The sequence below is a fragment of the Lissotriton vulgaris genome, chromosome 2_1 (assembly GCF_964263255.1).
Source record: "Lissotriton vulgaris chromosome 2_1, aLisVul1.2, whole genome shotgun sequence".
In the NCBI taxonomy this organism is placed as follows: domain Eukaryota; kingdom Metazoa; phylum Chordata; class Amphibia; order Caudata; family Salamandridae; genus Lissotriton; species Lissotriton vulgaris.
In genome coordinates this window covers 551,010,431-551,036,585 of record NC_141687.1, presented here as the reverse complement: position 1 = coordinate 551,036,585, position 26,155 = coordinate 551,010,431, and the positions used below count along the sequence as shown (strand labels likewise).

The 26,155-nt window shown below is 45.3% G+C and overlaps 1 protein-coding gene across 1 annotated transcript in view; it reads right to left on the bottom strand.

The window, feature by feature from the left end:
• Positions 1 to 26,155, bottom strand: part of UNC80 (unc-80 subunit of NALCN channel complex) — a 2,521,865-nt gene that overhangs the window by 1,228,197 nt on the left and 1,267,513 nt on the right. The window contains exons 32-34 of the mRNA XM_086955549.1: positions 25,717 to 25,898; positions 23,567 to 23,698; positions 22,572 to 22,758 (exon numbers count right to left, since the gene is read on the bottom strand). Of these exons, the coding sequence (XP_086811675.1) occupies positions 22,572 to 22,758; positions 23,567 to 23,698; positions 25,717 to 25,898 (501 nt within the window). The remainder of the gene's footprint in view (positions 1 to 22,571; positions 22,759 to 23,566; positions 23,699 to 25,716; positions 25,899 to 26,155) is intronic.

Below are 26,155 nucleotides of genomic sequence, written 5' to 3'. Positions count from 1 at the left end.
ATCTTCAACAAAGCCGACTCCATCATCGCACCCCAACTTCGGAACATCATCATCAGCTCCTTCGCATCCGCCACCTTCCCGGAGAGCTGGAAACATGCTGAGCTGAGCGGCCTCCTGAAGAAACCCACCACGGACCCCACGGACCTCAAGAACTTCCGCCCCATCTCGCTCCTCCCCTTTCCTGCCAAAGTCATTGAGAAGACCGTCAACAGACAACTCTCCGCCTTCCTCGAGACCAACGGATCCCTCGACCCCTCAAAGTCCGGCTCCCGAGCAAACCACAGCACCGAGACCACCCTCATCGCAGCCACCGGCGACATCAGGTTCCTGCTCAACAACGAGGAAACTGCTGCCCTCATCCTCCTGGACTCTCTGCAGCCTTCGACACCGTATGCCACCCCACTCTGATACAGCGCCTCAGCAACACCAGAATCCAAGGAGTGGCACTGGAGTGGATCATCTCGTTCCTCGCCGGTAGAACCCAGAGAGTCCACCTCCCCCCGTTCCGATCCGTGGCCACCGAAGTCATCTGCGGCGTTCCGCAAGGATCCTCACTCTCCTCCACCCTCTTCAACGTCTACATGAGCCCTCTCGCAGCTATCGCTCGCCAACACAACCTCAACATCATCTCCTACGCCGATGACACCCAACTGATCCTCTCCCTCACCAACGACCCCGCCACCGCTAAAGCCAACCTCCAGGAAGGAATGAAAGCCGTCGCAGAATGGATGAAGGTCAGCCGTCTGAAACTGAACTCAGACAAGACGGAAGTCCTCATCCTCGGACCATCTCCTTCTGCCTGGGACGACTCCTGGTGGCCCCCTGCCCTGGGCACCGCACCCAAGCCAACGGACCAGGCACGCAACCTGGGCTTCATCATGGACTCCTCCCTCATGATGACCAAGCAAGTCAACGCCGTCTCGTCATCCTGCTTCAACACCCTGCGCATGCTCCAAAACATCTTCCGATGTATCCCCACCGAAATCAGGAAGACGGTCACCCGGGCCCTCGTCACCAGCCGTCTGGACTACGGGAACGCCCTCTACGCTGGAACCACAGCCAAACTCCAGGAAAGGCTCCAGCGCATTCACAACGCCTCAGCTCGACTCATCCTGGACGTCCCTCGCCACAGCCACATCTCTGCCTACCTGAAAGGCCTTCAATGGCTCCCCGTCAGCAAGAGGATCATGTTCAGACTCCTCACCCACGCACACAAGGCTCTCCATGACACAGGCCCGAAGTACCTCAACAGCCGCCTCACATTCTACACACCCACCCGCCAGCTCCGATCCACCAGCCTCGACCTCGCCTCCGTCCCACGAATTGGCAAATCCACCATCGGAGGAAGATCCTTCTCCTACCTGGCAGCCAAGACATGGAACTCCCTCCCCACTCACCTATGGCTGACCCTGGACCATCTCTCCTTCAGGAAACTATTCAAGACCTGGCTGTTCGAGCAGTAGCGACCCCCCCTCCCTCACGCCTTGAGACCCTTTGGGTGAGTAGCCCGCTCTACAAATTTTGCTGATTGATTGATTGATTGATTGATTGACTAGGAGGGTTTGGAGGCTGCTGCAAGGGGTAAAGCAAGGACTGGTGCGTCCCAGACCCGCAAAGTCGCTGGGTTCCACGTCCGCAGACTGAAGGGGCTGGGAAGATGCAGTGAGGACCAAGGATCTGGCCGTAGCCCGAGAATCCTTAATGCGCTCCCGTGCCGAGTCTGCTTTGTCACCAAAAAGGCGACGGCCATCGAAGGGCTTGTCCTGCAAGGAAGCTTGGACATCCCCAAAAAAGGCAGACGGTCTAAACAAGACGTAGCGCCGAAGTGCTGCCGACAGGGCAATAGTTCTGCCTAGTGAGTCGGTGGTATCTAGTACACATCGGATCATGTATTTTGTTGCATCTCTCTCATCTGCTACTGCCTGGGAGAGCAAAGCCCTGGCCTCCTCCGGGCACTGAGGCAGCACCTGCAAGACCGTATCCCAGATGGTATGGGAGTATACGCCCAAGAGACACAAGGTATTCACAGACAGCAGTGCCAAGCTGGAGGAAGAGAACATGCGCTTCCCAAGATGATCCAGCTTCTTGAATTCCCTCTCTGGGGGAGCTGAAGGGAATGTGCCCTTGGAAGAAGAGGCTTGGACCACCAAGCTCTAGGGGGATGGGTGTGGGGAGATAAAAACTGAGTCACACTGGGCTGGGCAATGGCGGCAGGTAATTGTTCTTTTTACAGGCACCCCAGTGCTGGATTTGGACAAAGTGCCCAGATGGACGTCAGTGAGGGCTTCATTGAGGAACAGTAAGGGTTTACAGGAGGTTGCTGCAGGCTGAAGTACCTCTGTCAGGAGGATAGGCCTGACTGCCACGGAAAGGAGCTCCATGCCCAATGCCTCAGCTGCCCTTCGCACCACCACAGAGTAGGATGCTTCCTCCTCCCTAGCCTCGGTAGGGGAAGAAAGCATGCCAAGGTCTGGGGAAGTGTCCAGACCACTGGCGTCACCCAGGTCCTCTCTCCAGTCCGGCTCTTCAAGCTGGTCTGCTAAAGGGTCCAGTGACCCCTCCCAGTCACCACCATCTGGGCAAAAGGGAACACCTGGGATGAACAGGGGACAAAAAGTACCCTCCAGCATTGGAACAGACGTAGGTCACACTGGGCTGGGCAATGGCGGAGTGGTGTGGCTCACTGATTAGAGGCGGCAGACCCGGGAGCAGAGGATGGCCCGGGACTAGGGTTCAAATCCCGACGCGGCAGGGTCATGGACCAGGGTTAGCAGACTCGATAATTCTCACCTTGGTGCCTACTCTAACCAGGGATCACACTCGGCAACTCTGGGCATTAGCTTGCCTCATCTCCACAACGGCCCCACATACGCCGGGGATGCCTGGTTTCACCTTGGAGATACCCAGTAGGGGCCATCTAACAGGGAAAGCCAGGACGGGTACCCTAGCTGTCTATTGCGCAGAGATACTCCTTCGGGAGTCGATTCTAGCGCGTTAGAAACCCACAATTAAATTAGGTCCGGCTCTGGGTCCATCTTAGAAGTGAGGATGGGGACGGCGCCGACCCGGGGCACGGTCGACACTGGGGGCGTCGTCGTCGGATTGGCACCGGGGAAGGTCGAGTGAGATCGCCGGCATCGATCTCTATCCAGGACCGGACCCACGGGGTCCATCTCGCGCCGGAGCCAAAGTCACCGGCATTGAAGGTCCAAAACCCCCGACCGGCTGCCCAAAGATACGATGGAGGGTTTGGAAAATGTATGAAGTTGGGCAGGGGACGCTACGGCTCCCAGAAATGGGGGGGAGGCACGAAGTCGTCCCTGAATCAGGCACCGGAGATGGCGCCTTTGAACAATGAACAACGAAGCTCCCCATCCCACGTCAAGTCAGTTGACCGAAGGGGGGAAGGAAAAGAGCGCCGGGGCTTCTTCGCCTTCTTCTTCTTGGACTTACCCGACGACCTCAAAAACTTGGAGTGCGACGAGGTGTAGTGGCTCCGCAAACTGTCTGGAGACCTTCCTCTTGAACGAAACGGGGAAAGATGCAGAGCTGACTGCCGGGCAGCAAAAAGCTTTCTGACCGCTCCCGCAAAGACTTTAGATTCATTGCCTGACAGTCGGAGCATGACTTTGTGTCGTGGTCGCGTTCCAGACACCAAAGGCACACGAGGTACCGATCCTTCACAGACATCAGCTTGTGACAGGAGCCGTTGGCTTGAACCCGGTCCGGCGTTGGGACATCCCTCGTACACCAGGAGTCGATAGACTCAAAAAGAAGTCAACAAAATATCCAAAAAAGTTAGTCAACAGGTGACTAGGAGTAGCTCTCTCCGGATCTGCGCAAGGCTGGCATGGGAATAGAAAGAACTGACATTAGCGCGCAGGGACAGCATCTAAGTACTTATACCGTGACATCATCCTGGAGACCATGATGGACGAGGAGTCGACCGACGCCACCTACCGACACGCAGGGGAACTGCTAAGAAAAAATTCTCCAAATCCAGTCTGTCGCCTAAGGGTAATTCTAAGGTAAGGAATCTATAACTAACTGCCTTTTTCAGATAGTAGCTCTTTTCACGGATCTGCGTTGGCTGGCATGGAAAGAAAAGAACTGATGTCAGCGTGCAGAGGTGGTGCCTATAGAGGTGACGTGGACATCACAACAGCATGAATGACGCATACAACGTCACGCGGAGCCATCCGACGCCACCTACCGGTGCGCAGGGCGTATTGCTCGAAGAAAAATCTGCTGGATTCAGTCTGACACCTAGGAAATTCAATAGTAAGGAATCTGCAGCTAGATATCTCTATCAGACATACATTTTCTTTTTTTTAAATGCTTCCACCTCATTCATCAAGAGATTTGTGTGAGGAGACTGGGAAGGGTGAGCAGATACAAGTTGTGGTTTCTTTATGGACTGCAGACACCACATTTTTCCATCAACTGCAAGACCCACTGGTTGAGGTAATCTTGCTCCATTTCTAAGGAACATGAATTACCCAACTCCAGAGATGTTTTGCTGCTGAAGTTAAAGAGGTTGCAGTGGGAGTCCCTGACAGCTTTTGCTGAGCCGCACTTTCTACATCTATGAAACAGCTGCTTAGTTTGTGGCTGCTGTTGTGATTGATGCCCACCAAATTGAAGTGAAAATCCTGTATATTATCTGTACTTCCTACGATATTGTTCGAAGGGGATGTCAAATCCAACAATAACTGCTGCATGTCTGTGTTTGAGACAGACTTTACAGAGAAGTATCTGCTTTCTTACCAAGTGAATGTCCATAATCATACAGCTTGTCTGATAATTGTGGTTGAATGTCTGTCAAGTACCCTGTCAAGTACCCTTATGAAGGTCAATGCTTAAGGGTGCATTAGCCTTCCAAACTACTGTTAAAAATTGCACCTTCCAAAAGTAGCAAGACCTTCAGACTCTGGCAAATAGGTCTCCCAAAAATTTCCCAACCTCTTGCAGTGCAATGGTCGGCAAATAAGGAAGTGTCTGTGTCCAAGGGAAGTAAAAAACATTAAGTCACTGAGTTCTGACTTACAGAATTGGGAAGTTCCAAAGCATCAGAGTTCAAAATAAAAAGCTCTTGCATCCGCTGAAGGCCCCACTCAGACAACTGTTTAGAAGGCATCCATTAGAATAGGAAGAATCTTTCTTTTAGAAGATCCTCAGTTCCCTGATTTGTGAAGCTTGCAATCTGTTCTTTCCAAATATCTTGGAAATAGCATATCCATGATTGATGCTGCAGAAGTGAAAGATGTCCCCGGCTTTGAAGGAAACTTCAATAACTTATTCTAAAACAGTGAGAACCAGGACATACACCACCGAGGTCACATAAGAGTTACCGTTACAGATTGTGATACCAAACACACCTTCTGACCATCTTGGGAGCTGAATGAAACCTCTCCGAGTAAGGAATCGAAATTTGTTGTTAACATTGCCTCTTCAAAAACTTCAATCTGCTTGACCGAAGCACCAGCAGTTGGAAAGCTCAAATATGTGATGGGCTACAAGAAAGGAACCGGCCCTGAGGAAAAGATGGGAGAGTCCTGCTCCTCTCCTTTTTTTCTTCCTACTATAATAGCCCTGGTGCTCCTACTTAGGTTTCTTGAGACATTTCCGAAGAGGAAACTGAGAACTGGATGTTTAGCAAAGGTCACACAATGCCAATTTGTAGTGCTTCTATGACACCAAAGATAAAATAGCCGAGGGTCGTTAAACAACAAATTTCTCTTGCTTTTCTTGCAAGGTTTGAGCTGTGAAAATAATGGAGATATAATTGTTGAAAACATTAAATTTCTTGGCATGAAAAACACTGAATTGCAGTTAAGAAAATTCAACCGCCCTAGTTCCACATTTGATAGAGGCATAGAAAAAAGGGAAATAATGTCACCAGTGAATGCAGTGTCTTATATGTTGGCCAAAAGGTTAAAACTGGAGAAGAAAATGACGATGGTGCAGCCACATTGTTACCCGTGATGCCAGTGAATCTGAGTGATGTGTAAAATAATTCCAGATCCAGATTGATGCCTGGGCGAAAGTTCAAGTAAGCAATCTTGGGAAGACATTATTTATTAAAGTGTACACCTACTACAGCTGAAGTCACTCACGGGCAACTTATAGGGCATTAAAATGGCAAGACTGTTTACTCTGGTACTGGGTTTGAGGCAGGGCCCTAAGGAAGGCTGAAGATAGCCTTTGGCCAAGCTGCAGTAGGTGCACAACAACCATTATCTCTTGTTGGGATTCCGGTCAAATTAGTTGACACTTGTCCATATTTCAGTTTCAAGAAGATGAAATGCAAATGATTCTTTTACAGTAAGGAAAAGTTTGAAGATAAATTATGCAGAATATTCCACAACTTGAACAATGTCACGAAAGGTTTTATCTATATGATAAAACAGGAAAAGGGATGGGGCTGCTCATACTGCAACACTAAAGGCAGATGGACCCACTTTTGAAGTAAAAGTCTCCAGTTTAACTCTCTGCTACCTTTCCACAAGAAGGGAGACAAACCAGGATAGTGCAGTGCTGGGACTATCATCGGCTATCATTCTTTTATGAAAAATGTCAGGATTGACATGGAACAGTTACCAACTGCAAAGTTTGAATTTTGGCCGAAGTAAGCACTGAAACAATAGCGAGCAGAAACAAGTGTCAAGGTTTTAGCCGGAGCAAAAGCAAACACATGTTTTGAATCCACTTTCACTGAAAGGCTGCTGGAGCAAACGCCAAATAAAGTTTTCTATGTACTTTACCAAAAGGACAACTGTTGTTAGATCAAAATGTACACTTTAAAAAATATATATATTGCTAAACAAGGAGGCATGCTTAAAAGTCTATTTGAAAACTGCAGAGTTCAAATTCAGATTTGTGTTGTATTCCCGTATCTTAGTATTTTAGCGGTGAGATCATTGACATTTACACCAAGCCAAACTTTAAAAGCGTTAACAGCTGTCCTTTTGTGAAAGTACATATAAACTATTGTTTTGCTCCAGCAGTCTTTCGGTGAAAGCACATTCAAAACATTATTTTGCTCTATCTATCTATCTATCTATCTATCTATCTATCTATCTATCTATCTATCTATCTATCTATCTATCTATCTATCTATCTATCTATCTATCTATCTATCTATCTATCTATCTATCTATCTATCTATCTATCTAGATAGATAGATAGATAGATAGATAGATAGATAGATAGATAGATAGATATTCACTAGATAGATATTCACTGAAAAAAACGAAGGTAACTGAGACTTTATAGTTAGGCTCACAGTTCACTCGTACAAAACCAGAGAAGTTCAGCAGTTATACTTAGCTGAGCTAACGATAACGCCCCCGCAATGCACTGCTTATGACCTCACATGTTACATCATTCATGACCTGGTCAGTGACATTACTCATGACATCTTAAATGACAATCTCCGACGACTTTCCATGGGGCCCCCACATTCGTTCTTAAACATTTGCCCCACGGATGTGGCGGTCCCCTGGGCACGGGAGGGAGCCATGTGGGCACCCTCAACAAACACAAAACCAATATGCTGGGAAGCTGGTGGTGGGGATTTCATAAGCCCCAGGAGGGGAATTCCGTGTGCCCCCTTCCTGTTTCACTGGCATGCTCCTGGGACTTGGCCCACCCGGGGGTTCATTAAAAACAAGTTACGGGCGCCCACGCTTGTTTCTTTTTTATTATTTTTATCACGAATATTGTAATTTCACAGTATTTAAAAAAAAATCTCAGGAGGGCTGCAGCAACTTGATGGTTGAAGTATTGGCAGCCAATCAGAGCCCTGCATTTCCCTGCACAAGCGTGTTATTTTCTGCAAAGTCGTCACAACCTCAGACTTTGCTAACTGTGTTTTCTTATTTTGCTCAATGACTACTTAATGGATTTACACAAAATAGAAAATAGCTGGAATCTGCATAACCAAATCTCCCTTTCTGCCAAATTTGGTGCAATTCCGCCTAGTTTTTTGGGCTTTAGGCGGGTTGACAAGTCCTATGGGAATTAACATAGGAAATGCACCTTTTTTGCACCCTCTTTTTCTCAGCCCCACTTGACAGATCACCCCAAATATTTCCATGTTTAACTAGCATCACAAAATGTCAAAAAAAGTTCCCTTTTTAGGTCTCGCCTGTCGATGCGCATGCGCATCGAGCAAGCGAGACTATGGGGGCTCATCGACTCTTTATCTAACTTGCAAGGAATCGTGGCGATTCCTTGCAGTGCCTGTGACTTTTAAGGTCAATGCGCATGCGCATTAAGCTTATGCGCATGCGCATTGACCTTAAAATCGCGTGCGCGTGCACGGCCGTCTTTGTTTACCCGCTCCGCCCCCTCCCGTCGTGTCGCCTTGCCTACTCTCTTCCACAGCCTCCCCCAGCTCCGCCCCCTCACTACTTGATTGCACGGCCGCTAGGCCGTGCCTCCCCTACTCTCCTCCCCCCTCCTCCTCTCCTCCCTTGTTGCGATTGTCGTTATGGCTCAATTTTCCCGCGACTTTACTCCTGCCGCCTGTATTGTTGGTTCTGGTTCATAAATAAATAACGTTTCAAAAACAGAAGGAGTGAACAACCAACAGAGGTGCAGGGTGCACTCAGAGGTATTGATTAAGGAGCAGCAGCGCCATTTCTGTAACACCAAACTATGTGGAAGGAGTCGGTCAGGAAGGAGGCAGAGCTACAATGTCCGCCCAGTCACCAGAGTTTGTTATGATGGAGCCCTTTTTAGCCTTAAATTGAAATGCAATATATTCCTGCATTCATATAATGGCTAATAATTTCACTCGACATTCCAGCTTGATGGGTGACACCCGGGTGCGACCCTCTTCGTTAATTGCTTCTGAGCAGAAAGTTCATTCTTGCCATCCACTACGTTCGATTGGCCACGAGGCCGCATGCGCAGTTGATTGCCACAGTGGTCTCGGGGGACTCGTGATCATCGTTCCATTGGCCACGAGGCCGCATGCGCAGTTGATTGCCACAGTGGTCTCGGGGGACTCGTGATCATTGCACCTGTCCCAGTCGGACATGTCCAGACGTTCCCGGCAGGCAGGGTAGGCAGCGCATTGCTTCGAGTGGGCGGGACTCAATCCCGGGCTAACAAGCACTGGGGCCATGAGCAATTTACTTGACAATATTCTATGGCTAATGACTGAATAAAGGCAAATTAGGCTCAGCAGAGTCGGGTGCTCTGCACAAGTGCCACAAGAATTATTAGCCACACTTAGCAGCTCTTGAGGTCAGAGGCAGCTCGGGGAGCCCCTCTCCAAATGAAGTGAGAACGTGCAGCCATTTCACAGGGAGTTTAAACGAAATTAAAATGAGCGTCAGCAAATTGCTCTGAATTTTAGACGTCCCATCATCCATCATAGGATTCTGCTGAAGGAGGATTTTATTTGTCTGCATCGAACGATTACGCGTCTTCGGTGACAGTGTGTGGTCTTCTGCATGTCAATGTTCTTCATATCCATGTGCTGTTTGATCTGCTCTTTCTATCCGCACCACACCTCACCCTCACCCCCTCAACACCTCACCCCCTCACCCTCACTCGCCCTCACCCTCAAACACTCACCCTCAACACCTCACACCCTCACCCTCAAATCCTCACCCTCAACACCTCAACCTCACTCACTCTCAACACCTCACCCTCACTCACTCACCCTCAACACCTCACCCTCACTCACTCACACTCAATCACCCTCAACACCTCACCCTCAACACCTCACCCTCAACACCTCACCCTCAACACCTCACCCTCAACACCTCACCCTCAACACCTCACCCTCAACACCTCACCCTCAACACCTCACCCTCAACACCTCACCCTCACTCACTCTCACTCACTCTCACTCACCCTCACCCTCACTCACCCTCACTCACCCTCACTCACCCTCACTCACAATCACTCACACTCAGTCACCATCACTCACCCTCGACCCCTCACTCACCCTCACTCATCCTCAACACCTCACCCTCACCCTCATCCACCCTCAACCCCTCACCCTAACTCACAATAACACTCTCTCACCCTCACCCTCACTCACTCTCACTCACACTCACCCTCAACACCTCACTCACCCTCAACACCTCACTCACACTCAACTCCTCACTCACACTCAACTCCTCACTCACCCCCACCCTCACTCACCCTCAACACCTCACCCTCACACAGTGCAATAGGTCTCGCAGGATTTTTAGTTAAAGCTTTTACATTTGCTTATTGCTTTTTTGATTTGTAATTCTTTTGCATTGCCTACAAAAAAATAAAATGCAAAAGATTTACAACAAAAAACCTATAAACAATTCTAAAAGCACTAACTCTAATGCTGCGAGACCTATTGCATTTCTAATGCTTGTTGGTTCAGCTGCTGTGTTGAAAGTTTCAGGGTGATCTGTCAAGCGGGGGCTGCGAAAAAAGGGAGGTCCCAAAACACGTTTTCCCCATGTTATGTCTTTGGGGATTTTTCATTTTTGAACACAGCCAGAACCGCTGAATGGAATTACACCAAATTTGCAAGAAAGCTAGATGTTGGATCAGAAAGTGTGCTTTTTGTGATTTGGTGCAAATCTGTTCAGTAGTTTCTGAGATATTTAAGTTAAAAAAATATAGATATCTCGGGATGCGGGTCATTGCAGTGGCTTTGCGGATCCTACTAAAATTTGATTGGCTGTCAACACTTCAATCAGGAACTAAATTTTAACTCAATTTTGCAGTGAATTCGCATGTTTACACATGAATCCGCAGCTAAATAAAATACAAAAGGATGTGCCGATTCCTGCGCGTCCTTTTTATGAAGTCCTCGGATGAGCCACATACTAGGAGCAGTGTTTATTAATAATGCGGGAGTGCCCATTCACCCTGGGGACCGCCACTTTCCTGGGGCAAACAGTGAAATTAATGATGCAGGGGGCCTGCATGGCTCCTCCGCAACCTGAGAAACCGCCAAATTGTTGGGGCTAGGTGTACAATTAGTGTGCGGGAGGCCCGTATGGGCTCCCTTGCAGCCCATACAGGGCTGCAGGACCACCACCTCCCGGGCATTCCTTACAATTTATGCTGAGGCCCCTATGCCCCGGGGACCACCACTATCCCGGGCTAAATATGAAATGAAATATTTAAAAAATTCATGCGGGGGTTTATATCACCCGCAGCCTGGGGGACCACCACCTCCCTGGGGCTAAAGTGACAAAAATGCAGGGGGCCGATGGGCCACCCTCACAGCCTGGGGACCTCCACCTCCCCGGGGCAAATGTAAATAATGCGGGTAGCCTGGTAGGTTGCCCCCCATTGCCCCGGGAACCACCACTACCCTGGGCTGAATATGAAATTAATGCGGGCCCCCACGCTCCCCTGCAGCACCAGGGACCGCCACTTCCCCACGGCTAAAGTTAAAAAAATGCAGTGGACCACCACCTCCCCGGGATTGTGTACTTCAATTAAGGGGGGATGCTATATATTGCCCTGGAGCTTGCACCCCTAGGGCAGGCTCCTGCTACCTCCTGAAGTGCCCACCCTTGGGAGGTGCTGTTTGCTATGGCTTGGTGGGAGCTTTGCCTCTCCCGCTAAAAAGCAAACTGTGCTCCCGCTTTGAGCAAGGGAGAGCTGTTTGCTCTAAGCGGAGCAAAACTGCTTTGACACAGAGGGATCTGTGTGTCCGCAACAGAAGAAAGTAGGTGCCCTGGGTAGGCCCAAGAAACAACGAAAGGGTTTGGCTAAAGCGCAGTAAGGCTGCGCCAGATATCAGTTTAAACAGAACAAAATGCCAGTACTGCTATGTGAGTCAACAAATTTCAGATGCGCAATGACTTCAAACTATTGCCGCATACACAAGACAAACATATGTCAGTCTTAATCTTTTTTATTTTTAGAATTGACATCAATCATACGAACTCATTTGTCATCCAACATTCATTCAGTGAAAAAGTCATACGCAAATCAAAAAGGCAAGAAGACAAGGTAACTATTTTAGGTTGTGAATGTCCGTTCGAAGTTGAAGGTTTACCCAGGAGTTAGGTTAGTAAGGACTGTTGTTTTTCATCTTTCACAGGAGTGAACCCACCAAGGTCCTGAGGAGAATCCCCGCTACTAAGGGGTTTCGAAACGCGTCGACCCTTTCTTTCCTTTCCAGGCCAATCATATGAGAATCATATGAGAATGTCATTTGTGAATCACTTAGATTGTTAAAAAATTCTGATGGCCTGCCTTTTTGATTTATGTGTTGTCATTTATAAAAATGTTGTGAAACAATTCCACTAATACCCCACCACCCATAATAATAATAGATTCCTTTGAATCTAGGTGAGGGTATTCACGTTTTTCTTCTTCCAATTCTGCATTTATCTCTATTCCTCTTATTCCATTTGTATGTCTGATTTGATGAGAAAGAAGTTTGCATATGACTTTTTCACGGAATGAATGTTGGATGACAAATGAGTTTGTATGATTGATGTCCATTCTTTCTTAGCTTGATATATATCTCTTTCTGGCATTTTTGGTTTATTTTCTAATCCTTACACACCACCTTTTTTGAGATCAGATTTTATTATATGTCCCTCTCCCTTTGTCCTGATCAATTTGATAAATCTTGTCTAAAAAGAAAAATTATTTGCGAATTTCAAAAAAATAAAAAAGATTAAGACTGACATATGATTGTCTTGTGTATGCGGCAATAGTTTGAAGTCATTGCGCATCTGAAATTTGTTGACTCACATAGCAGTACGCCTGGCATGGTCTACACCCCAATGAAAGGGACTATATGCATTACTCGACTGCTCATGGGTCCTACACCTGTTTGGACCATTTCCTTGTCACCCACGCTGCTTGGGAAAGCTCCCAGGCCTCATCCATCGAAGCCTGCTCTCTCTCAGACCACGCACATATCACCCTTACCCTATCACTCCACAGCTCCTTCTTCGCACTGACGATTGAGGGACTCCCTGTTATCCTGCCCATCAGTGGTGGATGATTTAAGGCGTAAATTGACGGATTACATTGCACTCAATGATGATGGTTCCATGGCATTGGCCTCAGTTTGGGAAGTTCTTAAATTGGTCTCACGTGGGGCAAAAGCTGCACATGACAACACGACCCGAAAAGCCAAAAAAGGAGGAGCTAGAGTCAGGGAACTCGAGGCAATTCACAAGCACATGGGAGCCCCCCGTAAATGGCGCCAACGAGAAAAGGAGCAGCTCCATCTGAAGTGCCTTGATTTAGATAGGCCTGAGTATGCGGTGCTTCGCCTGAAGCCCAATTATTTTATCAGTACGAATGGGGGGGTCGTATACTTGCACATTGCACAGAAAGCGACATGCTCAGGCGGTGAAATCATTGTGCGGCACCCAGGGATATGAGACCACCGATGACTCGGGTCTGGCAGCAGCTTTCCGGGCCTTTTACTCGGACCTCTTTTCAGCTGAGTCCCTTCCCCTCGTGAAGCTCCATGAGTATGTTAATGGGGCAGCAGTCACCCCCTTCCGTCCGGCAAGGCACCTGTGCAAATCGAGGAGGTGATATCCGCCTCGCCCGCTTGAAACCCTTGAAGGTGCCAGGCCCAGACGGCTTCAGCGCACTCTTCTATAAGACCTTCTGCGCAGAGCTAGATTCCCCTGCTTACTCGGCTGTTTAATTCTTTCACGGATACTGGCACCCTCACGGACTCTATACTCCAAGCCTCGATTACGGTCATTCTCAAGCCCGGGAAGTACCCTCTGTGATGTCGTGGGTATCGCCCGATTTCATTATTAAACATCAATGCCAAGCCTTTTCTCTTATTCTGGCCCACAGATTGAATCCCCTGATGCCTGGCTTGGTGGACCCAGACCAAGCGGGCTTCATCCCAAGCTGACAATGCGAGGAAAATATGAAGCGGATCTGCCATTTAATCAATAAAATATCCAAGGAGGAAGCACTGCCTTTGGTGGTTGATGCGGAAAAGGTGTTTGACTGGGTACACTGGCCATACATGTTTACCACCCTAAAACACTTTGGGGTAGGAATACGGTTTCGCAGATGGATAGCGAGTACATAAAGCACTCCAAGTGCTGCAGTCAAGGTGAACGGGGTTTGCACGGATGGCTTTGCAGTCGGGAGAGGGACTAGGCAGGGTTGCCCCCTCTCCCCCTGATCTTCACCCTTTACATGGAGCCCTTGGCCCAAAGACTCCGGGAAAATCCTGCTGTGCAGGGCATCTCATTCTGAGCTGATCGCCATCTGATCAGCCTCTATGCCAACAATGTTATTTTCTCTCTAGCTCATCCCCTGACTTCTCTGCCACCTCGCGGATCTGAGGGCTTTCGGTCGGGTTTCCGGATTTAAAATGAATATGCAGAAATCACAAATACTAAACCTGACCACTGCTCAGTCAACGATGGACATCTTGTGTACACAGATTGACTTTGACTAGGTGGCAGACGGCATAACTTACCTGGGACTGGTCCTTTATAAGGGTCTCAATAAAACATCTGAGGCAAACTACGCCGCCTTACTTTCTTGCATTTAGAAGGACTTATCCCACTGGTAACGCCTGCCCCTGTCGTGGCTCAGTCGGCTTGCCGTTGTCAAGATGAATGTCCTACTACGGGCACTTTACATTTTCCAAACCCTTCCCTTGCGCCACCAACAGGCAGGCTCTCTAGTATTCAAAAAGAGATAGAGCGCTTCATCAAGGGCCCGGTTTCTCCTAGATTACAGATGACGCTGCCGCAGAGTCCCAAAAGGGAGGGTGGTCTTGCGCTGCTGAATATTACTCGATACTTCAAAGCCTCTTTACTGCGCTACCTGGTAGAATGGAACCGACCGATGACAGAAAAACATTGGGTATTTATGGATCAGAGTGTTGCTAGGTGCCATATCCGGAGGGAGGAGTGACTGCCAAGGGCCTCGCGTTCATGGGGGCTATACTCGTCCCCGGTCACGCGACCTACCATGCTAGTCTGGGATTTGGTATCGTCTTCAGCGAACCTCACAACATTCCCCTCACCTATGTCCCCCATCTTCTCGAACCCTGATTTCCCTCTGGGTATGGTAAAGGGGGCGGGCTCACGCTGGGTGACGGGGGTCGTAGGTGTCTATGTCATCTGTTTGACCTTGAGGGCCATATTCCCTTTGATCAGCTCGCAGCTGACTATGAATGAATGAATGAATGAATATAAAATGTGCAGAGCGCAGACTTAGTCCAAGGGCATCAAGGCGGTGTATACAGAAGCTGGGGGTGCAGACACAAAGACATGCTCATACCGAGGTCTAAGAAAAAAGCCAGGTCTTTAAGATTTTGCGAAAAAGCAAATGGGACACCTGGCTCGAAAGATCATCCGGGAGGGTGTTCCACAGTTTAGAAGCAACCGTAGCAAAGGCTCCCCCTCGCCATTTGACCTTCTTGAATCTCGGTACTATTACCAAATTTTTGTCTGAGGGCCGACGCATCCTACTGGGTATATAATGATAGACGATAGCCTCAATCCCCTCTGGGCCTGAGCCATAATAGGCCTTATGAGCCAGGCACAGGGTCTTAAAGAGGATCCTATGGTCCACAGGAAGCCAGTGCATCAGCCTAATGGAGGCTGTGACGGAGTGATTTTTTGGAAGATTCAGCACCAGCCTGGCTGCTGCATTCTGCACCAACTGCAGGCGCCGCACTAGACCCTTATTAATGCCCAAGTAAAGTGCATTACAATAATCCAATCTGGATGTTACCTGGGCAATAACGGCCTGCTTGCGGGCATCGAAGGAGAGAAAATGAGAGATTTTGTCTGAGGATTCTAATGATCCCAAAACAGATGAAGACAGTCCTGCGAACCTGCAAATTGAGAGAGAGGGAGTTATCCACAATAACCCCAAGGTTCTTACCATGGGATACCGGGCAGGGACAAACGCCAAGCGTGTCTGGCCACCAGTCGCTGGACCAAATTTCCTGTTTACTACCAAAAATCAGGACCTCACTTCTCTCCATTCAATTTTAGAAAGTTATCCTCCATCCAGTAAGAAACTGCGTGCATGCAGCTCCTGAAGTTACGAGCAGAATCCCTTATACTATGCGAGATAGACACCATTATTTGGGTGTCGTCCGCATAGGACAGCACCTCTAGCCCAAAGGATCTCACAACCTTAGCGAGTGGAGCAACGTAGATATTAAAGAGTGTTGGGCTCAGGGAAGAGCCCTGGGGAACACCACACAGCAAAGATTTAGGGGCTGAGTAGAATTGGCCGAGCTTCACTGTCTGGGCCCATTCACTAAGGAAGGAAACAAGAAGCGCCAAAGCCGAGCCCCTGATACCTATATCTATAACCTCCCCCTCAGACCACTGCCTCCACGTACAGATACTGCACTGGGTGTAATGCTCTCACATATGCCCATTGGCGAGTAGACCGATGCTCCCGCTCGAAAAATGGCTCTTTCTGAAAAAGGATGACTGCAATCTCATATCGGAAATATACTCGTTCCTCTCTCAGGCTCTTCGCAGGGACGGGACTGCTGGACAGAGGTGGTGGAAGGTGGAAATTGGGCGTTCACTTCCAGAAAAGGAATGGGAGGATATTTTTTACAGGACTCACCACACTGCACACAGAAACATCATATAACATTGTATCATATTGGTATTACATACCGGCTCGTTTATCCAAATGGAACTCACAGAGCGATGGTCTGTGTTGGCAGGGGTGCGGGAACCCTGGTACCCTCCTTCATTTGTTGTGGAATTGCCCAAAACTTACTTGGCACTGGGAAAGAATCTGCAATGAGATAGACTAGGCCTTTGATACCACTATTCCCAGGCTGCCTGCGTACACAATAATGGGCTTGCCCAATGCATTGACTTTGCCTCTGCGTTCTCTCAAAGGTAGGCAGATCGCTCTGGCATTAAATGCTACACACAAGTGTTATTAATGGGCTGGAAAACAGACAGGGTCCTGGACCACACTCTATGGCTTCACCAGCTGTGGTCTCTTTTAGGTATGAAAAGGTTGTCCAAGGTCACCCTGGGGGATAAATCCGATTATGCAAAGATATGGGCCCCTTTCAATTCTATTCTCTCCATTGAGTTCCGGGAATTGGCATGTTCTTACATATCTTGAAATTGATACCAGACCTATAGGAGGAGGGAGAGGCTTTCTGGCCGCTAGTAGGTCCCTTCAGGAAGTGTCCTGCTACTGGCCACCACGAATGGCTAGATTCCAGCCCATGTCAATAAATCGTGGATCCCCTGGAGAGGGTTTGGGAGGGAGGGGGAGGTTGAGGTCTCTAAGTACGGAACTCTAAATTTTCTTTTTTTGTTGTGTTCCTGGTTTCTTGTTATGAAAATGGCAGACTCGGTCGCTCTGGTCTTGATGTTATGGGCCTAGGTCTTGTTATAGGAACAACATGCACCGCACTCAGCAGGTCTCCTTTAATATTGATACATGCACGACCTTGAGCGTCTTTTGATCTGTTTCCCCTTGTTGATGAGGCCAGCCCTGGTTGGGTTGTAGGCGGCTTGCTCTGCACATAACCTAAACAGATTTGTTGTACTTTATTGGCTTACTCCCTCCTTCATGACCTCAGTGCAGTCGGCCCTATGGGTTGTAGGCAACAATGCAATGTAAAGTCTTTCTATGTGTTCTGCTAATAAAACTAATTTAATTTAAAAAAGGTAATCTAAGTAAGTTTCCTGAGTCATTGAATCAATGACCCATCAATGACTCTAAGACAGCGTGCCATTACTTTTAAAGCACTCTGAGGTGGAGCTAAATGCTCTTCAGCTGGAGTGCATGGACCCCTTGTGGTTTGTTCTATGGCTGTAATTTGAGACCTGAAAAATGATTGAAAAAGACTCAAAGATATATTAATGTTTTATTTAAAAAAATGCTTTACTGAAAATATTTTGTGACAATTGCCACTTTTAAACATAGCAATATGTGTATTTATAAAATATACATTTGATTATAGTTATTGGTGACTTTTAGACAAAGTCAATATGCCTGAACAGGCCTGCCTTTTATATTTTGGTGTTCTGACCCTTTGAAAAGATCCACTAGGTCTGCCTTGCTTAAAATGATACCCCTTTATATTGTTACTTACATCAAAAAAATGCAGAAACTCACTGAAAAACGAAGGATAACGTGATGCTATAGTTAGGTTGGGTAATAATACCTTACTTTATATTTGAGGGTGAGAGTTATAGTTACTTAATTTTTCTGTAACTGGTGAACATCAGGGAATTTTACAGTTTGAAACAGTAGGTTTCGGCTAACTATAAAGTCACTTTAACCTTTGTTTCTTTTCCAGTAGATTAGAGTTTTTTTCCAAACTGTAAAGTAAGATTTTATTATCAAACCTAACTATAAAGTCATTTTAACCTTAACTTTTTCAGCGAATGTCTATACAGAGAATACTGCAGTAAATTAAGAAATAAGGGGTTTCTTTTGTCATAGAGAATATTATTAATGCATTAGAAAGCTAAAATTAGGTCACATTTTCTATGCGTTCTAAAATATTTTCCCTATCCATTTCTGTAAACCATGCTAACATGCAGAATCAAAAGTGTACTTTCAACACCAGAATCAGTTAGTCAGTTAACTCTCTAAAAATCAAATGCAACGTCACCACCGAGTTCTATTGAACAACTAGAGGGCTAACAATTTGTATTCAAGACCCACGTTGAGCACTCCTGAACGCCATTTTGTCTGAATAGGAGCTCTTAAATTTAAAGCCATTCCTGGAGGGCAGGCTGAAGTATGAACATTAAAATGGTAATGCAAGTACGAAACCGGAGAGTTACAAATGTGAGAGAAGGTATGGGTTTTTAGTAATTTGAAGGAATATAGCATGTTCCAACGCATGCTTTTACTTCACGCTCTATTACAACGACCGCGTTGGAACGCGATACCTTTATATTGCAAGTCATTGGATCAACTTACTGTAGGGGTCGCGCTGGATTTAGGAATAGTATAATTTACTATTCCAACTCCAGCGTGTGTAACAGTAGGGAAGGTGTTAGATAGTAAATTATACTATTCCTTAGGTTAGAGTGCCCCTACAGCAAGTCGATCTAATGACTTGCGATGTAAAGGTATTGCGTTCTATCAACATGGTTGTTGTAACAACCCCATTGAATTGTAACACAATGTGATGACAGCACTGTAAACGCTGTTTCCCTATGTGAAGAATAATATATTTTTAAAGGGGCTAAAATAGTTAAAGAGAGAGATGTCTGCATAAGCCCAGCATTCCCTTTTCACATCTGCCGACCCACCTTCTACGTCGTTCAACATCAATTTTAAAATAGAAGCATTTATAAAAGAAACCAAAGATTAATGTGATGTTATAGTTAGGTATTAAACAACACCTTATACTTACATATATAAAATAGTGAGCAAACTATAACTTGTACCCCCCACCATGCACTGCTTATGACCTCACATATTGTATTACTCATGACATGTTAAACAACGTCATTGATTTCCAAATTTGTAGGCTAACCTTGACTTTATTTTAGCTTTTTCAACATGATAATGCCCTCACTTCAATGGAAATCTATGGGAAAAATAAATTCCCCTGAAGGATTTGCCAAAACCTCCCTCTCTCCTTGACATACCTATTTTATAAACACACACACACACACACAAATATATCATACATAAATTGAAAAAAGAGTAAACTTCTAAAACAATCATTATGTATGTTATATTAAAAAAATAATCTGGAAAATATTTGTAAGCGCCAACCACAAAATTACCATATCTTCCAGGCAAGAAAATAGTTTCAATGTATTCAATGTAATATCAGAAATTGCTGAATCAAATCGAATCTCAGGCTTAAGTCCAAGTCATGCGGAACAGAGTGGGCGTTGACCACACTTGGTAAATAGTATTACCCTGGGGTGAGGTACTTACCAGGTGTGGTAAACACCCTCATTAGGAGTTTTCAATTTCGAAATGATTCATAACATGCAGAATCAGTATTTAACATGTCAAATTCAGCATGTTTTGTTCTGTTTCTTGGGGGAATTGGGCCACCAGAACATCAATTTTACCGACATTCTGGTGGCGCAATGTTTTGCTCCATATTTAAAAAGTGCAGCTAAGCCACGTTTTGTGGCTCAACACCACTTTGTAAATATGTTACCCTTTCATGCAGTTATCTGCATGAAAGGGGCATGCAATGGGTGTTGCTGCAGGTGCTCCACCACAACACCCATTGCTTTTTGCCTCTGCCCCAGATTTACAAGGATCTGTAAATTTGAGGCTGCGCCAAAAACTAACAGCTTGTAAAAGCAGACATTAGACTGATGCAACGAGAAAAAATATGTTTATTTCTCCTCGTTTTTGCTTTTTCTATGTGTGCTGCATTCTGCAGTACACATAGAAAGAGCAAAATACCATTAATGATGGTTTTTATGGCTGAAGATGTCCCTTCATGCACGAAAACAACCATTAAATAATGGTGATTTGCTACTTCTATGTGTGCTGCAGAATGCAGCACACATAGTAGGAGCACATCGCCAATATTGATTGTTTATGTGTAGGAAGGGACACCTTACGGCACATAAAAAATCATCCCTCCAACGCAGGAACCCTAGCACTATGGCGAAAGGGTGTCTGTATTGGTACTATGCAGCTAGGTAAAACACAAGGATGGGCTGTTTTCTTGTCAATATTAAGCATCGCTGCTTTTTGAAAATGGCACAGCACAGCTCTGCAATATTTGCTTCAGCAGTGTGCAGCACCATTTCCTTGTGTATATGCTCCTTCATTTTTAAATTCGGCCAAGTCTGACCTGCTGGAACCTAGCCGGGGAAAACTTACTGGGCCCCATTCATAGAACTAACTTAAGACAAAATCCTAAATTTACTACTATTTTGGTATTCACAGAAGTCACTTACTCATTTCAGTATTCACAGAAGTTAGGAGTCCTAACTTCAGGACTCCTAAATGCCTTCTGTGAATTCCGAAAGTCTTAAAGTTAGGATTTTTCTCAGTTTTGGAGTAGTAAAGTTAGGAGTCCTACTCCTTAACTGAGAAAAATCCTAACTTTAAGACTTTCGGTATTCACAGAGGGCATTTAGGAGTCCTAAAGTTAGGACTCCTAACTTCTGTGAATACCAAAATGAGTAACGGCCTTTTGTGAATACCAAAATGGTAGTAAGTTTAGGATTTTGTCTTAAGTCAGTTCTGTGAATCGGGCCCTGAGAATTTGATAATCTCTCGCATCTCACAATTATGTTGCCTGTGCAAACTTCTGGTTTAGAAAAGACTGGAATTTAGCCCTGAATTTGTAACCGGGGGCACCGTGCATAAGCTCTTTCATTCATAATTGCTAGAAACCTCTCCTTAACACCATGAAAAATGATAGGATGTTTCTTGGGTGACAGTTAACCTTTCAATTGCTGCTATCTTTCAGAGGGTTTTTTCTGAGGGCAAGAAGGACTGGTTGCCTGAGAATCACAGAAATAGTTTTTCACCCATTGAGAACAAGCTTATGCCTCACGAATGTGATTTAATTACAAAGATCGGTGAACAACCTTTACAACAAAACTTTTACAACGCGCTACCATTACAACGCGGTCATTACAACGCAAACCATTAAAACGCATTGCACTGGGGGGCGCTCTAGGATAGGGAATAAGTTTAATTTTCTATCCAACACCTTCCCTAGTGTCCACGGGACTGGAGTTGGAATAGAAAATTAAACTTTTCACTATCCAGCACCTCTAAGCGCTATGCGTTGTAAAGGTATGCGATGTAAAAACCGCGTTGTAAAGGCAGGCGTTGTAATAGCCTGCGTTGTAACGTCATACATCCACAAAGATCATAACCATGTCCTCAGTCCCTCTCAGTTTTCATTTTAATTTATTTAGACTCTGTGTGTTTTATCCATGAAATATTTATACACACGCTACTTGAAAGGTAATTCCCACCTCAGTGGGTAGCCAGTAGGAGATGTGGTTTGAATTCTTACCAATAGAGATTGCTGAGAGGTGTGGTTGCATATTTGGGAAAGTTTTCAAGAAGAGCATCGTTTTAGTCGAGATGTGTGAGTATTAACACTTGTACTGCTGTCCTGATGTCTGTGGTGGAGGAGTTGGAAGGATGCAGATTTTATCAGTGTAGCAATATGTTGAGTCATATTAAGGTTCTGGTCAATGATGAACCCAAGAGATTTGGAAAATGGGCCCCAGTGTTTGAAGACGCTAAGAAGGATTAGAATGTTTAGCCAGTGTTGTATTGGGGCTAAGAGTCGTTGTGGTTTATTAGTTATAATTCAGTTCATTATGACATTGATAATGTATTAATGCCATTCCAATCACAAATAATTACTAAAAGAGAATGGGACTGATATAAAGTTGGATGCTATTATGAAATTCTTTGAATGCAGGACGAAGTGATACTTCCAGAGAAGAATCCAATGGAAGGATTTCCTCCAACCCAAGGAATGCATGGTGGGCCAATTCATACTCAACTTTAAATCAGGCCTTATGCGTTTTGAAACTGCTGCTTTAATGTGATTTTATGACATTTTCATTTGCTACAAGTCACCGCTGAACTAATCCCTCCTACCATCCGCCCACCACCAGTAAACACACCTTCCTCCTCCTGCTCTGAGTTGGGGGAGCAGGTAGGCTCGTAGCAGGCCTCCTGAGTGATGGGGATAGCAGTGATGAGACTGGCTTCCCGGCCAAGCCGCTTCTTTTCCTCCTCCTGCTGCAGATTTTTCAAGATATGCTCAGCCCTCTGGTGGGAACGGGACACGGCACGCGCAGAAAACGATTTCTACAAAAATCAAAACATTCTCAGTCTGTGTTAACTTTAAATAAATAAAAGTTTTTTAATAAAGCAAGGCATAACCTGATACAAAATAATATAACATAACCACACCATAACATTACATAGCACCACCTGCACAATATTTAATTATTTCAAAAGCTACTAATACTAATGGAATCTGCAAAAACAATGTGCCCCTGCCCCGGGACAACTAGACAGTCAGTTGTCTATGAAATTGTCAATTGAAGCTCCTTAGAAGCCCTCAAAACACCTGAATTGGAGGAATTGGTCGCTTGATTTAGTTTACATTCCATGAACGTCCATATGTTACTTGGCTGCAATAGGCACACATCCAGAGACAAAGAATGTATCAAGGCCAATCTTGGCCCAGTGTCCCTCTTCTATGTTTTTATTGAGCACAAGTCCATCATGGCATCTACAACTATGCAAATTGAGAGAGTAGACAAGAAGGAACACTGCCTTATTTCACATGCTGCCACAAAGTTCCAAATAGGAAACAAAAGGTGAATACAGTCTTAACTGCATTCAGATCTTCAATCTTAATTTCTCAGCTTTAGGCACAGTCTTTATTGCTAGTCTGTATCAACTGAGATGAATGATAGGGGCAAAATGCAAAGTTGGGGCAGGGTGAGCATGTCTTCAAAATTCATATACACTGAACACCATTGGCTATACATCATGGTGATGAGCAATTTACGAACATATATTCAGGCACAATGGGCACTTAAGATTAAACACATTAAACGACGGATGATGGATAATAATACAAACAGAGAGAGCAGCAATAACTTACAGACTGGTCCTCATTTATTGGATCCTGCACGCTGCCACAGCTCTGCGGCACCCAAGGTGGGTCAAACATTGGCACTGATGGCATTCCCAAGATTGGAGAGGGCAATGTGAAGTTAATACTGGGAGGAGGGATCTATGAGGAAAGATTAAAATTGAAAAGCACAGCATCAGAAGTGTTGAATCAAAGTTGGTAAGCAAAAGCAGCAACAGCTCTAAATATATGCAAAAGTCCTATTGGCAAATGTACACTGTATGAAACTGTCGGTCAAAAGTGGAGGTGGAAACTTTTGAAAGAACTAGACACACCCATTCTGTATCTTCCACTTATGTTTCCTTTCCCTGTTTTGTCTGATCTAAAGAGTACAAGACCTTCCCTCGCGAATCCCATCGAAGAGTTCATTTTATGCATCTCATCTGAGGAATCTCTCAGTCCCGCACAGATGAAAGAAGAAATCAGCACATATACTGGTGTTCACAATATCAACTTTTACCTGCTCTCTTAAGGCAATGAATCGCTATCTAAGTTCAAACTCCATTCACATAAAAAAAACTCACTAACTGAAGCTTTTCCATTACAATTGACTATTTGTACCCAAAGCAACTTCAAAGCAGGTGATTTTGTACCTAGACTACAGGAACGCTCTACTGACGGTTTAGGTTCTGCTAAACCAGGCTTCTCCAACGTGTAGCTTGCTAGCTATGGGTAGCTCTCCTGTTTACAGCCCAGTGAAGTAAATTAGAAGCTTTTGCTTGGTTGAATTTATATACATATACAAAAATTGAAAAACATGCATTTGAAATGAAAATGTGTGATGTTCAAAATTCATATGGTGATGTTTGGAGAAAAACGATTACACTTGTCACAAGATATTTAAGGCTGATATTTGAGTGACAAAAATCAAACAGTGTTGTGGAGATTATTACTATCATTGTTAACTTGATCCTAGAGTCATTGCAGCTATAGCTGTTATGTATTACCCAAGTAGAGACATTCCCATATTGATATAGCATCATTTTTTACAATACTGCTGGCAACTGTGATTGAAGCCCGAAGGAAGCCGCTGCTGTAATCTTGCAAAAGTGGCATCTAATGTAATCTAATCTCATGTGGTTCCATCTCTAAGAATATTAGTAGCTCGAGACGATTTGCATTGAACAGAAGTAGCTCTTATTACAGGAAAGGCTGGAGACGTCTGCTCTAAACCCTCACAACCCTGTCCTACACTCTGTAACCAAATTCGACAGACCCACCCTAGTTTTAAACTTCTTTAGAAGTCTAATACTGGAATCTTGCTCAACTTAACAGACAACTTATTTCACATACACGTCATATTGATAAAATTCCTCCTGTATCTACAACTATCCAACAAAACAGACTATAAGAAGAAAGTTCACATAACTTTCAAAAACACAGCTCAAATAAGAAACTGTCCACCATAATTAATTTCTTCTCAGGGCATGCCTTCCTGCTTATATCAACATCCTGATACACCGCTCACATAGATGCCCTGCCTTTGCTGCTATGTCTTCTTAGTTATAATAATACTATATGTATTCTGTCCTTTCTACGACAAAGGTCTACAGAGCTCCTCATTATCTACCTCCTTTACTTATCTTATCCATCTTGTCTTGTACTTAGCTTAAACTGTTTATTAGTGTCTTAATGACTTTTGTGGAACTACTTGTGACTGCCAAAGCATATATACTTCATGTACCATACTGACACATTGGTGCTGACTTCAAATACACAAGTATCTTGTGACATTTTTTGAAATTCTGCTACCCATAAATAAGTAAATTGGTTACATGCTGAACTCTAAGGCTACTTCTGACCTTAAATGCTTATGTCGCTTGCAAGCCTTTTTTATAGTTTTTTCAGTATATATTAACATATCTTATAAATGTTTTGCAAAGCTTCCAATGAATTAAACAAACGTATCTTCGCCCTTCATGGTGAAGCAATAAATACATACATACAAACAACAGCAGACGGTTTAATTAAACACGCAAACTTAATATAATAAAAACCAAAGGAGAACAATAAAACAATGATATCAGGTGAGGAATCAATATTTTCAAACCAAAAGGCAGAGTGACCGAAGCGTTATCAATTGTATACATGAACCCGTTTTTCTGGCCTCTTCAGTTTACCTTGAAGATCTGCTGGGCTCCTTCTTCCATTCGTGGCCAGACTTGGTACCTGAATCTCCAGAGAGTGTGGAATTTCAAGATAGCATTGAGCCTCTGCACCGTTTCGGGGTGCTGAAACTCTGAAGTCAACATGTCAGAAACGGCATCCGGGACCTTCACAGCACAAAGGAGGAACATGGCCGCTGCAGGTGGGGAAAGAAATATGGTTGAAAATGTCATATATAATGGATATGTTGCCTTTTCTCAGTCCTCGAGTTTAGGTATTCATAGTTGTTTTCAGGGGTTTCATCTTCATTGTGGGGCAGATTTACAAGCCCCCTGTGCCTCTTTTACACCGCCCTTGCGTCACTTTTGTGACGCAGCGGCGGCGCAAAAGATGCGCCATGGTGCGGGGTATTTACAACGTGACGCATCTCCAAGATGCGTCACGTTGTAAAGC